Source organism: Equus quagga, chromosome 3 (assembly GCF_021613505.1).
Source record: "Equus quagga isolate Etosha38 chromosome 3, UCLA_HA_Equagga_1.0, whole genome shotgun sequence".
Lineage (NCBI taxonomy): Eukaryota > Metazoa > Chordata > Mammalia > Perissodactyla > Equidae > Equus > Equus quagga.
Window position 1 is genome coordinate 36927898 of NC_060269.1, and position 15609 is coordinate 36943506.

Consider the following 15609-nt stretch of genomic DNA (forward strand, 5'->3'; position numbering starts at 1 on the left):
ACTAGTAAACAAGAACACACTGACATTTATCCATATAAAAGCAAGAGAGGAAGTGAGCAAATTAAACAACAGTAGCCTAAATGGTATATAACGTTTAATTCTGAAATTCTATACTTTGGAGTACCTTGACTGGTAGGAACATCATGTAATTGGAGTTCTAATATTTAATTGGATGAGTTATATTCTGGAATGCAATGGAATTGACAGTGCCTAAGATTTTACATGATCTCAAGTTGATAAAACATTAAAAAAATCATATTAACACATTTGATACTTTTTTCATGTAAAAGTTTTAAAGAATGGATTCTAAGTGGAGGCTAAAAGTAATTACCTGTGAAAATGTCAATACAAAAAATTTACAGTTGAGACTTTCTCCATTTAGAAGAATTTGCTCTGAGTTACCAGATCCCTCAGCACCTGGAGTGTTCTCTCAATTAAAAATCACATAATCTACAGAGAAGATTCAATGAAAGGTGTCAATTTTAATGTTAATCCTGAAATGCAACTTTGAAGAATAGTGCCGGCAATTTTATGAAAAAAATAAAAAGAATGAGACCATATTTGAGAAAAATACCAATAGCATTGTATTAAAGAGCTACAGCTAAGTAATTCATTCAAAAAATGTGATTTAAAAATGTGATTAATACTGAGAATTATGCTGCAATCTTCTCTTTAATGTTCAAATAATCAATAAAAAGATGTTTTTGTATGTTACATTAAGGCATATAGATGTATGCTATTTTTATTTTTAAGAAAGAACTTTATTTTTGAAAATACCTTTCAATAAAATTATTTTAGAGGTCCACTGATAAAATTAGTTTGTTGAAAAATAAATAATTTTCATTATTTTTTTGTACCTCTTTTACTCTCATAATTGTCTCAATTTAGAGGATACATTTTTTCATCAGCTTTTTTGTGATCTGCTACCGTCTATATATTTTCCAGTGTTAGCTACAGGATCAAAGATTGAAGCCTTTTATTTCTTGGTAAAACCCTTGCTAGCCTATTCTGCTTGATAGCGCAGTCTGGTTTAAATCCTCTTAATTCCATGAACATTTCTAAAAAACTTGTGCCAGGTTTAGACAGGTGGCATAATCTTTGCTCTCAGCAATCTTTGTTTCTTTTTCTGGTGAGTTAAAAGTTATGCACATGAAACAGCTGATTGACACCAGCATAAATCAGTGCAAAGTGACATCATCAAGAACAAAATAAAATGGTGCAAAAAAAGCACTAAGGATGACTGAGTTTTCTGGAAAAAGTCTTAAGGTAGCTCTAGGACTGGTTGTCTACAAGATGAGCTAAACTTTGAGCAGACAAGGAGAAAATGGGAGCAGTCCATGGATGAAAGGAGGAAGAGGGCTTCTTTGAGTGGTCAGAAGAGTGAGCAATAAAGTGGAAGTATATTGCAAACAGAATAGAATGCAAGGGTAAAGAGTTGAACTTCAGCTCACTTCTAGAAAGTCATGAATGAAGAATGTATAAGACAGATTTGAGTAGCAGGGCCATATATTGCCGGAAGGATTGGAGAAGGGGAGATTTATAGTTGAGAAACTTCCGAGACATATTAAGAAGTCTAGATTAGAAGTGATAAGGTCTTGAATTAACAGAATGAATGTGAGAAGGAAAAAGAAAGGGATAAACCCAAGAAGTATTTTGAAGAGAGAGGAATTGGTAAACTATCTTACATAAGAAACATGAGTTTTTAATAATTCTTTGTGATTTTTAACTCAGAGACTTTGTGTCGACTAGCCTGGGAGGCATGATTAAACAAGGACATTCCTGAAATAATATACTGCATTAATATAATCATCTAGTCACTAGGTGTATACTAGGAGGCTCACTTGATAAAAGTCATAACAAACAAAATAAAATTTCTAGATAGGGATATTTTTGTGTTTCAATGAAATTAGTAGTAAATGGTAACATAAATGTTACCAGGATGCGCTTCAACTGGTTTGCACAATGTCTAGAGCTCCCAGCATTAGTCACTCACGATGAGTCGACAGGCCTTGTTAAAATGTAAACAGTAATACATGAAGCCATTAGGATCCATTAACACCTTGAACCAATTTAATTGATCAAATTAGCTAACCTGTTCTAAAATGTGAGGAAATGGGATGCAAGCAAGAACAACAAGGAGATTTTTGTGTGTAGGAAGAGAGATTATAAAAGAAGTCAGAAGGAGGCATCCATCATTTGAGGTGTGGGTAGTTTCTTTGTGATGTTGCTTAGTTTGGTGGGTTTGCATTGTGGTTCCTTCTACTTTCTAGAAGAAATACCCCCTTATTTTGTCTTCTGGGGAGGTAATAAGGAATAGGATAAAGAAGACCGGGATGGGGAACAGAAGATCCTATGCCAATTCCACTTCAGGCACTAAATTGCTGTGTGACTGCTGAACCCTCCAATTCAACTCTTATTTTTGTAAAATGAGGGTCTTAGACTACATAAGCATTGCCTGCTCTAGCTACTCAATTCTTTCAAATAGTTTGCTCACATTTTTATTTTCACAGGGTTTTTTTGTTGGTATTTTTCTTTCAGTATTAGGGAGCTTTAAAAATAAACTCATGCTTTTATCAAGAAAATCACCTGTTTGAGATTCTGAAGCACTGATGTTTCAAAGACATATATTTTCAGATTCTTTTCCAGATTAGCCTGGTATCTTGGTTTATGATGAAAATCTATAGGACCTACATTTGCATAAGACAATATCAGCTTTTCTTGTAATCACATTTCACTTATTACAAAGTCCCAAGATATATGTTCCATTAGTCATCTAACTATATGAGAGGTTTTACTTCCAGACTAACCATTACATGCTCACTGAAACTGTAGTAAATTTACAAATAGTTTAGCCTTTAACATACATGTCAAAATGCAGAAAGATTAAATTGATAAATCTCTTCCTATTTCTTCCTTTTCATTTTTGTGTCTTATAAGCAACTGTCAAGCCTCTGGAATTTCATAAAATTATCATCCTATTATCAAAGATAAAGTTACATTTCTGATACCCTTAGCTTTTCTTCTATAGAGAATTACTTATAGGAATACTATTTAGGATATCAAATATACTTTCAGCTAAGACGAAGCTGCAGTAAATGCTGGGAGAAGGTGGAACTGGGTATGTTTGGGAGAATGTGACATGCCAGATCTGATGTCTGGAAATATTCATTTTCAAAAATACATCTTAACTTTTAAATAGCTGTATATTGGTAGAGCTTTATTCACTAGCATTATTTTGTAAAGAGGGAAGGAAGGAAGGGAGGAAGAAAAATATATCGGTCAGGATTCTCGGTTGAAGATATGAAGATGACAGGGTAACACTACCTATATTAATCAGAAAGAGAGTTATCAAAGATATAGACAACTCAAAAATTGTGATTGTAGAGAAAAAAGATAGCAGGAGGAGTTCTATGAGTCATTCTTTGGATCACCCCAGGACCTGGTTTGGAAACTAAATCAGGAAGTGACTCCACAGTCACTGACCTCAGAACCACGAGGCCAGGCCACTGTTGTCAGGTATTCTAATAGGACAAATGCTCTGTACTTGCCCTTGATTCCTACAAAACTCATTTCCAAAGCAAAATTTTATATAAGGAAGGCTGAAAATACAGTTTTTGCTTTATTATTATTATATTGGAAATGTATGTTTTACAATGTGGAAAACTAGCAAAATGTGCAAAGACTGCTCAAAACAAATTGAAGGAAACACAAACAAAAGAAGTCCAGTGTGGAATATGCTTAGCAATCAAAAAACTCAAATGTTTAAGCATTTATTCCAGAAGGAGACAGCAGTCTGAAAGGGAGCAGACTTAAGCAAGCACGTTTGTTCAAAACTTTCAGCAAACCTACTTAGAATTTTGATTCTTCAAGCTTTCTCTTTCTCCTTAGTTGTTTAAAAATCCTTTAAAAATGAGAATTTTTAATTCCTTAATATTCTTCCCATTTGAATAAAATGAAAAATTACTTCTGAGATGGTAAGTCAGCCTTGCCTTAGCACCATTTTATCATACTTTCTTTTCTTGATTATTTATATAGAAAAGTTTGGAGATGGTACAATTCTTTGTCACCCTCCGCCACTCAGCAAGTATTAATTTTTGATAGTCTACTTCCTCAAGCTGGAAATGGGTGATCTTTCATACCAAAAGAATAATTCTTACCAACATATTACTGAAAATTATTTACTTGATATAATTTTTATTTGAATAACACAACCAAAACAAAAATAAAACTCAAAGTTCTTCAATTTCCAGGAAAAAAAGCACATATCTAAGAAATGAAAAAGAAAAATAGTTTCCCTTTAAGTTGATGCTTGGTGTCTTCAGTATTCTTGATGAATTATACAAGGGGATTGGCATCAAAATACTGCGATTATTTGATGCTTTTATAATAAAACTTTGAACCAGAATGACTATCCAAGTCATTAAAAATTATTTTTGTTCCCTAAAATAATGAGGAGTGAAATATGCTCCCTATAGCAGAAAGTGGCATATTCTCTTCTTTGATGTAAAACTAGACCACATTTCCTAGTCCCCTTGAGTTTAGATGGAACCAGGTGACAAGTTCTCTCCAATAGACCATGAGCAGAAGTTCGGATTGAAGCAGTGAAGAAGTGAAGTGAGTCTGCTTTCTTTATGCTGTCTTTTTTGTCTACTTCCTGGATGTGAAGACTGCACTAGTGGCCCTAAAAATGGCAAAGTTATTAAGATGGAAAAAGCCTGAATCTCTGAAAGACTGCGTGGAGTAGAGTAGCTGCTGACTCAGATTGGATTGTGAAATGAGCAAAATACACATTGTTATTATTTTAAGTCAATGGGATTTTTAGGATTGTTTTCAAAGCTGTTAACCTCCCCTGACTGATGTACATCTCTGAACGCAGTGTGCTTTGGGAGAAAGTGGTTAATATAAAAATTTGGTCTACCTATTGTTGAAATAAATTTCTTGGCCCGGGGTGCCACATCAGCAAAGTGAAACTTAGATAACTTTTATGTCCCTGCAAATGCTCCACTTGACCAGAAATGCAGTATATTCAGTCAGCCAACCCCTAATGCCAAGCCAACCCTGAGCTCTGTGCTTGTTTCCTTGTTCCTTTCTCACCCCAAATAAGGTTGATTATGTGGCCCCAGCCACTCAGATGTTTTCTATTTTTCTCTTCCTTGTTCTTTATCCTATAAAAGTTTCTTGTCTTCCGCTTCATTTTGCAGTTCTCTGCATGGAGACTGTCCACTTCATGAAATGTTAAAGTTTGTTTATATCATCTAAATTGCCTTCTTTGATCTTTTTTAACATTATTAAAATTTCCATAATTCATGTATGTGTGACAGTATACTGCAAATTCTGAAGCATTTTGCAATTTTAATATATTACTGTTATCAACAACATTAATAAAAACAGTAAGAGTTAAACAGAATCCAATACTTCAATTGTGTATTTTGGAATAGGAGTCGAGAAAGGGAATAAATAGACAATGAAAAAATCCCCTTAAATCTGAATTTTCTGAGAAGTAGTCCATGTTGCAGGATCATGGGAGTCTGGCTTTCAACTATTCTAATAGCTACATTTATTAAAAAAAAATGTAGATTTATAAGAAAATGTGAAACACAAGACAAAGACAATTTAAAAGATGTAACAAACCTGAATCTTGATCTTTCATTGTTTCTGTTTTTTTTATCTTAACACACTTGTATTTAATTTGGCTTGGCTATTTTAAAGATTGTATTACTCTGGTCAGAAGCAGTGTTTTAGAACTCGGCTGGGTCACAGGAACTTTCTCGCCACTCCATTCTAATCTGCAGTTTTGCTATAATAAAAGCCCTAAATATATTGCTACTGTCTAGACATTTTATCTGAAACAAGTGTCCTTTGTAGTCTCAAAGGACTTTTCTATTTTATTTCCAGTAAATCAAAGTCTGTGAAGAGCTTCAGTTCTTATTAAGACATACCCTTCACAGTCCAGTGATTGCCAACAGTGGCAAGCCATTGACAGTTCATTTACATATAAGTGATGACTTCCATCAGGTAGTTGGCTCAAAAACACAATGGACATTTAGAGCTTATCCAATATTTCTTTTCTTTGATGAGCACCAAGTGCCAATTTTTACATAGAAACTGACTATTGAAAGTGAAGGCTTCTTTTCCCTGACCTTACCCTGTCTTCTACAGCTCTGGAGTGACATATTGTCACTGAACTTAATGTAAGATCACACCTTTGAAAGACACTAAGTAGCCCTACTTCAGTTTACTAAAAATCAAGAATAGCCAAGTGTAGGAAACATGAGAAAAGAATAACCACATTTTATTAAAGGAAAAATAAACTTCTGTATCCTGCCCCCAGTTTCATAATCATAACCTAATTTTTATATTTTATTTTTTAAAAGGTAGTTTTGATATTGTTTTATAATGTTTTCTATTATAAATATACTTTCCACTTGAAATAGTGGCACTCATTACACAACCCTCATTAGGAAATCCTATATTTTAGTTTATAATCACCTTTCATTATAACTCTATGCTTTTGCTCCCAATTTTGGGGAATAGTGGTGGCAGAACTCTCACCAAAGTTTTATCCTAACAATGCTATAAAATGGAGCAGGCTGCTGATGTTTTACCAAGCTGGGACTCAACTCATGTGTGATTTTTTTCTTCTTCTTTTTAACTATGCATTTTACAGCTTTTTGAAGCAATTAAATAAAGAAAAATGCTTCTCTGATTTCTACTGTAATAACTTCCACATGTATTCTACAGTAAACTCCATTGCACGAAGTAGCCTGAGAGAGATTTCTTTTTCAAACCAAAGAGTCAATTACAGAAATAATAGATCAGGGATAAGAACTGAAAATATCGACACTTGTCATGTAGCTTCCACCTCTATTCATCTTTAGTCTCTGTGCTAAGCACAGCACTTCAACTATTGCTACTTCACTTGTTTCTCCAACCCCTATTTAGAGGGGGGGAGGGAGGTAACTCAGGAATAGTTTATTGACTCTCAGTTTTTCACTTCAGAACGAGCAATGAGAATATGGGAAAATAATACTATGACTACACTAATAAAAATCATATAGTTTAAAAGATGTTTTGAGAAACTATTTCCAAAAAACTTAAGTCAGTTTTTAGAAATAAGGATCTTAAAGTTTTTCTATGGCATTTATTGGTAATGGAACAAAACAAATTTAAGTCCAGTGAAGGGCATAGTTGACACTATGTGGTTTCAACTTCATTATGATAAAACAGATATTTTTTACCAAAAAAGATCCAATGAATGGCTCATCCAAAGATATTTCAAAATTATAGACTAACTTGTCAAAGTCCTTCTTTGGATAGGCAAAGACGCTTATCCTTTTATCCAGTTGATACAGAATTAATCCATGACTAATGTTAACCTCTTTGGGTAGACAGCTTCAACTCTTAAGGTAACAATATTGAATTGAAAGCATTATTCTACTTCTCACGATAAATAATGTTGTCTCATTTTCCTTTCTCTTATAGATCTGGACACTATCTTCCCAACAATCCGGATGTTAGCTCTTTTGAGTATTGGGTGTCCACTCACTGTAAAACAAAATATATAATTATATTAATAAATTTTCAATTGCTATGACAGAATGTATCATGCTTCTGAAATCACAAAATATTACAGGCAATCTATTATGGTTGTACTAGAACATACAAAAGATTGGACTTGGGCACATTTCCTTCAGGTGTATTGTATTATATTATATAGCATGCCAAGAGACTCAGCAAGAGTTACTGTTGGACCAAAGAGGTGAGAGAAGGGATGGCAGAACCTGGATTTCACCAATATAGCGCATACTTGAAATAAATTAGATGCAAAATATATTGACCATAAGATAAATATTGAAATTTTTTGCATTACAATATAATCAATACTGATACTGATGTTCAAATAGATATAAACCACTATTTCTATAGATTTCTTGTACTTGATCCATCTTTATGCATAAAATGACTTGTCAAATATGAAATAAAAGCCATAAATTTACCGTGGCCACCATTATACATAATGTTAATATATAGAAAGAGTAGCATATTTTTTGCCTTTTAAGACATTATTATTATTCAACAAAAACATAACCAACTACCAAAAAATAGTTGAAGTTGGGGCCGGCCTGGTGGTATAGTGGTTAAGTTTGTGTGCTCTGCTTCAGTGGCCTGGGGTTCACAGGTTCTGATCACAGGCACAGACATAGCACTGCTCATCAAGCCATGCTGTGGCAGCATCCCACATAAAATAGAGGAAGATTGGCACAGATCTTAGCTCAGTGACAATCTTCCCCAAGCAAAAGGAGGAGGATTGGCAACAGATGTTAGCTTAGGGCCAATCTTCCTCACACACATACACACACACACACACACAAAATAGTTAAAGTTATGAGAAGAACAATCCATATTACTAAAAGAGAATGAATGATTTCTATTGTAAAAGAAGAAGCAAGGCATTGTTGCTGTTTTTATGTTTATCTATATTGTCATTAGACAGAGAGTAAGGCTTATAATAACAAAACTAAATTAGACTACATTCAGAGTATTTATAAAATAATTAACAATAGTAATTATCATTGCAAGTGAGATCATAAGGAAAGGCAATAACCAATTGGTATCCTAATCTAAACAAAATATGCATGTTGGTTCTGAAGATGAGATCTCAAGATAAAATTATTTCCTACTAAGAATTTTTTGATAATATGCAATATCAACTATACATTTCATCAGACAGAAGATAGTTGAAATGCAGGATTACTCAAAGTAGGTAAAATGGAAGGAAAAGTGAATGTAATGATCCAAGCTCTTGTTCTTACACATTTGTGAGTGAATCTAGATTTAATACTCAATCTCAGTTTCCTGATTTTTGAAATGGAGATAATATCTATCTTATCTGGTTGTTGAAAGGATCCAAAAAACATATATCAAAAGATATATGTGTGATAATGATGTGTTAATATTGCCTCATCAATTATAACAAATATCTCACACTAATGTAAGGTGTTAATAGTAGAGAATGGGAGGAGGGGGCTGCAGGTGAGGGGGTATGTGGGAACATTCTGCACCTTTCACCAACATTTCTGTAAACCTAAAACTCCTAAAAAAAACCCCAAATAAACAAAGTTTATTAGTTAAAAAGAAATATATCTGATACTTCATAAATATTCAAAATGTAGTTGCTGTATTATTATTATTATTTACACTATGACATTATATGTAGGCTTTATAAAGAAATGTCACTAACAATTGTGTGAGACAGAAAATACACATATTGGTCTCTGCCTCCAGTTCCTGGCATAGAGCTCCTAAAACCCTTGTAATTTCCTAAGTGATAGGAGCACTTGTCTAAGCTCTTGTTGTAATGTTTGGTCTTTGACCCCATCGCTGACACAGGTCTCCTGAAACCCTTCCCTTGTAAGTTCCTAAGTGATAAGAGCACTAGGAACATCTTTTGTTCTAATGAAGATGATGAGATCTGGATGGCTCCTGGATGAGGGCTGGTCACCAGAAACACTAAGCCATAGTTAGAAGCTTGGAACTTTCAGCTTCACTTCTCTAGAGAAGGGAGAGGGCCTAGAGATAGAGTTCAAAGTCATCATGCCTAATTGAGGAAGCCTCCATAAAAATCACAATAGTACAGGGTTTGGAGAGCTTCCAGGTGAATGAACACATCCATATACTGGAAAGGTGACACACCCCAACTCTACAGAGACAGAAGCTCCTGTGTTCAAGATCCTCCCAGACCTCACCTTATGTATCTCTTCATCTGGCTGTTCATCTGTATCCTTTATCACATCCTTTAATAAACTGGTAAACGTAAGTAAGTGTTTCCTGAGTTCTGTGAGCTGCTCTAGCAAATTAATCGAACCCGAGGAGGGCGTCATGGAAACCTCCGATTTGTAGCCAAGTTGGACAGAAGCTGTGAGTAACCTGATCACCTACTACTTGTGATTGGCAGCTGAAGTGGAGGGCAGTCTCCTGGGATTGAGCCCTTAACCCGTGGGATCTGATGCCATCTCCGAGTAGAAAGTATCAGAATTGAGTTAAATTGTAGGACACCCAACTGGTGTCTGAGAATTGCTTGTTGGTAGGTGGGGAAAAACCCCACACACTGGGATTGGTGACCAGAATCTTAGTTGGTGATCAGAAGTGAGACTGAGAGCAGAATCCTATATTGTATAATCTGCTATTTCAGAAATATTGCAATTAAATAATGGATCATTTAATTTTAGGAAGAATAAAAATGTAAGTATACATAGTAAATTTTTAATCTTTTAAAGTAAATATTCTTGACCTTCATTTTCGTCATATGACAGAACAGATTCAGAAGACAATCCTTTTTATTAGAACAAGTCAATCTTGAATAAAATATTAAATGTATTTTAACCTCACTCCAAGCTGGCAGAGAAGCAAGAAAATGCAGAAGCCAAAACAAAGTAAAATCAGTAATATTGGTGGATATTTGAATGCCAAAGCCAATTGTTTTGGTCTGATTTTCTGCTGGGCCCCGTATATCTGAACTTCAGCCTTGTGAGGGGAATGGGGACAGGAGGTAAAGCATAGGGTCCACCCAAAATGGGGATTTCAGCATGAGACCACAATTGAGGGCTGGGGCCCCAGAGGGCTGTACCCTCAGAGTAGGTGTAATGATGTAAAAAACAAAAGAGAAAGAAGAGAAGAGAAGAGAAGAGAAGAGAGAAATGTCCAAGAAAGGGACAGCAAGGAAACTTTCCTGTTTCCAAGAGGCTGGGTGGATAAAGCAGTGCCCCAAAGCTGGCTTTTGGTTTGGTGTTCCAGTTCATGTCATCTGTGTGGTACAAAATATCTCAAATATATTTAGAGTTTGTTGGACCCCAAGAACAATGGAAAAACCTCTCTAGAGGAAAGCAACTTCCACCAAGACCTTTAACACATGTCATAGAATCATACTTTATTAAACCCCTACATTTTAGAATGCAGTTGTAAATGGCAAAGTGGGTTATAAAGCAGTATCTATAATACAGTTTTTTTAAAGTTATATGCATAGATAAACAAGCACAGTATTAAATGCCAAAATATTAATAGTTTGTGGAATTATAATTTAGCTTTAGTTCTTTTTGCTTAACCATATTTTCAACAGAAGATATTATTCATGTAAAAATAACAACATTAGAGATTTTCAAGTTTCTAGATTGGACTGTATGTCAGAAAGTCACCTTTATTGTAGATAATGAATACATAATCAGGAGGTAGATATTTTTGTTTATACTTCAATAATCTGAAGAGATTATTTCAATTGGGAAAACAGTTAAATAAAATAGATAATATGTTTAATATGTACTTTATAACCTGTGTTTTCAGAAAAAGGATACTAAATTTTTCTCAAAGGTTCAAAGTATGTTTTTAACCTTTGTTTTCTTTTAAATCATCTCCAGATTTTCACGTTCACAAGTCTATTTTATGATTTTTCATGCAATTTCTCTGACCTCCTCAAGGATATGTATTATTCTACACTGTTGGCTACTTCTTGTGAATGCTTCAAAATGAATCTTTTTAGAGCAACTACGAAGGAAAATGAACATGGATGTGTAAAAAATAAAACACTTTTAGGTCATTGGGTATCTACGGAGTCCTATTTGTTCAGGTTCACGGTAAGTGCTGTGGGGTGACGTAAGGGGCACTGGCTGAGACGTTTCTCAGTGTCCATCTCCTAATCCACAAGCCAGAAAAAGCAAAAACTTGCAATTTTATGTTACTCATAGAAATTTAGTTAAAAAAAATGAAAGCACCTCCTTAACACAGTATCACAGCCCTGCCCACCAGAAGATTATCAGTCAGTATAAAGCAAAAATATACTCCTGGATCACAAACAATTAAGGACATATTTAAGTAGTTACACCTGATGCTAGTCTATAGCAGGGATCCAAGTCTGAACCTACATTTCGTTCACCCTAGGGTTTTAAACAGGGGTATGTCCAGAACACTGGCACAACAAATCCTCTAGGGACCGCTTGCAAAGAAAGACCAAGAAATCTCGGAGAAAAACTCTTAATGTGAGAAGAATTTGCTGAGTATTTTCATCTTGGTCCAATAAGACAGTGGCAGTTGGCAGGGACGGGGTGATTTTATGTACTCTGAGCTGCCTCTTGCTAAGATGATTTTGCTTTGACCCTCCACTCTCTTGTTTCCCACTGTCCCACCCCGCCAGGGAGACTCTGGCCTATAACTTCAGAAGAGGAAGGTCCCAGTGAGAAAACGATGGAGCTGAAAAAGCTGTTTTCCTACACCATGCCCTTGGGATGCTGAGAGCACAGGGTGTCAGCACTCTGAGATTGAGGCAACTGTGGTACAAAGGTCAGGAGAGGGGCTTTTCCATTCAGCAGGTTGACTTAGGCCAGTTTGGAATCAGTCCAGGATGCCTGGACTGGTGCTGGTGGCAGCGGCAGCAGCAGCAGTAAGACACCTTCACCAGGCTTCCTGTGCTTCAGAGTGACAGTAGCAGATAGCACTGCAAAGGGCTGGGGGTGGGCAGGGAAATAGGGAATTCTATGTTGCAGCGTAGAGTGGTGTATTTATGAGCACATGTGAGATATCCTGGGAGAATTCCTAGAAATAACTGCAGTTATGGGAATCACTTTCAAAGAGACTAGAGATTGCATAAGAGTAGGTGGAGAATTCTATGTGTGACTATTTCTGTGACTATATGTATCTCTACATATACATGTGTGTATGTAGTTAGCTACTGTTTTGAAATAGTACAGGTTTGCCTCCCATTCCTCACTGCTCCTGGCTCCTGACACCGCCGTTCAGGCGATAGAAATGGCTTCCTTGAGGGTGACTGAAAAAAAATTCACCTCATTTCTGATGCTTCTCAATTTTGAAACAAGGAAAAAATTGTAAATAGCTAATAAATATTCCATTCTTGTGTTTTTAAGCAGTTAGCTTCCTCTTTTGCAATCTGTAAATAATGGAAAGCATATAGCTGTTTAGTAAACATAGCTATTTGAAATGAAGTGAATAATTTTGTGACATTCCATATATGCACTGCTCTCCAGCAGAAAAATTCTAGAACAAAGAAGACAACTGCATTTCAAGAGGGAGGTTTTAAAACACAAAGTGAAAACAGTACTTTGAAAGGGAAGGCTGTCGCCTGGAAGAGTACAGCTTAGCTTAGAATGTATAGCATTTTGGGGATCCAAGAAACCAGAATCTGAAGAATTTAACATGTGGAGCCATATTGTAAGAGAGAATGTGTGATGACATGAGAAAGCCTTCCCACTTAGAAGGAACTAGAATTGGACTAGCAGACTGATGAAGGAATAAAGGAGGAGATATTGCTGGGCTCTTGAGAAAGTGTCAGACACCCTATCCCCTTGTACCTCCCCTGAGGGAATAGAAAAAGGGAACCTCAACCATAGAAAGCACACATAGCTTACGGAAAATCCAGGAGTAAAGGAGTTTTGTTGAAAGGGCTGCAATCCCTTTGAAGAAGGCATATAGCCAATATGATGCTGCAGCAACAGCTGTGGGCAGTGTCCATGTGATGGTTCTGCAGCCTTTCAGGAAAAACTGTAGCCCAATGTGGTGGGAGGAGAGCTACTGAGATTGCAGAGCTTCCAAAGCAGGCATGGGAATTCTGAAGAGCCTGACTGGAGGAGGCCTAAGATCAAGCTAGGGAGAGAACAGAGTATATGCACTTCACTACTGGAGCCATGGCAGATATTAGGACTGGATGCCAACGAACGGTTCCCTAGGTACAGGTGGCATGATTTACACCACAGGTGGCCAGCTGGGAGAAAAGAACACATTGATGATGTCCTTCACAAGATGAAAGGAAGTGAGAGAACAAGCCTGTGATAAATGGGTGCCTGTCACAGAGTAAGTAAGAATAAAGGATGAAATTAGACAGCATATATAAAGAATCAGAGCAGCATAAAAACACAAAAGTGAGAAATTCATCTTATAGAATATTGAGATGAAAGATGTCAGTCTGATTACTAATAGGGAAATATTTTCTATGTGAAGACTTGAGTCTGAAACGCTACTTACTCTGCACCCAGGAAATACAAGTTTCATCAAAAGTGATATCTGCTCACTGAAGAGGGTGGGGAAAAAGGAGCTGACCTAAGTAACTTCAGAAAACAATGTTTAGCCTGGAAACTGGAGCCTAAAGACAAAATACAGATGGATGGACACAAATGGATAGATACAGAAATAATTATAACTATGTTTACAAACATGAGTTAGTATTCATATATATATTTCCCATCCACTGAGAGAGCCTGGAAACAGTGACACCTCAGTAGAAACGAGCACATGCAGTGCCCAGATTTTGTTTTCTAAAGACTATTCTCCAATAGAAAGAACCAAGACTCCTTGGAGAAATGGCTGGTTCTAGGGCTGGAGTAAGGATAATGCAAGAAGAGTCTGCAGAATCTTGTAGTACCAGAAAGTAAGGAAGCACTCAAAAGACAAAAGGATAGAGGAATGTCAAAGGGACTCAGAGCCAACCAGAAAAAGCTCCCTATGTCCTAAGCTGGAACAATTTGAGCAACAGCAACAACAAGATAACATAGTATTAGATTATAACTAAAAGTATAAAAGAAATATAAATGAGTACATACTGAGGTAAATAAATATCTAATAAATAAATGGGGGGAAATCTTTATTACATAAGAATTCTTAATAATTTATGTTGATCCTTCCACCTCTAGGAGGCAATGTTTAATTCCCCTCCTCCAATCCTCAAGTGTGAGCTGGATTTAGTCATGTGCTTTCAAAAAATAGATTGCAGAAGGTATGTCGAGGGAAAGTAACTTATAGTGAATGAAAAAATCTGACAAACACTACCTTGGCCAGGTGATCAAGGTTAATACCACCAGGGATAAGTCCTGTCAGTAGCATATTCCTGCTGATATGATGTGATGAGAAGGGCACTTCACCTCTGTGATAGTCTTTCAAAAAATGCATAACCAGGTTTCATGGCGCGGACATGGCACCACTCATCAGGCCATGCTGAGGCGGCGTCCTGCATAGCACAACCAGAGGCACTCACAACTAGAGTGTACAACTATGTACTGGGGGGCTTTGGGGAGAAATAAAAAACATATTGGCAACGGTTGTTAGTTCAGGTGCCAATCTTAAAAAAATGCATAACTTCACTATTTCAAAAACAATAATAATGAGAATAATAAGCTGCCATTTAACATACATTTATTCTGTGCCAGGCACTGTGTTGCGTGCTTTACTTACACCATCTCAATTTCTCTTTCCACCAATACCTGTTGCCATCATTATTATCATTATAAGAAACTAAGATTCCTCTCAGTGACATGTTTCATTGGACTATAGGCAATTCTTGATCCACATCTGGATCGAGATCCACATTGCATAACCTTTTATAACAACTCATTGGAAACCATAGCACTATTGATATCACTCAGTTTTAAAGCAGGTCTGTGTTACATTATGTTATTGTTTTCCTTTTTGTACGTCTGTCCTATATCTTCAAGATATCAGTAATTCACTTTGTTGTCTCACTGCACTAATCTCTAGGACGGTGTCTTGAAGATAAATGAGTGTTCAATAAATAAATTGGATAATGCTTATTTTTGTTTTACAAACTGACATCAT

At 36.0% G+C, this 15609-nt stretch overlaps 1 protein-coding gene across 1 annotated transcript in view; it reads right to left on the bottom strand.

The window, feature by feature from the left end:
• Window positions 1-7441: 7441 nt before the first annotated feature.
• Window positions 7442-15609, bottom strand: part of IQCM (IQ motif containing M) — a 343964-nt gene continuing 335796 nt past the window's right edge. Inside the window, exon 13 of the mRNA XM_046657520.1 lies at window positions 7442-7545. Coding sequence (XP_046513476.1) covers window positions 7442-7545 — 104 coding nt within the window. The remainder of the gene's footprint in view (window positions 7546-15609) is intronic.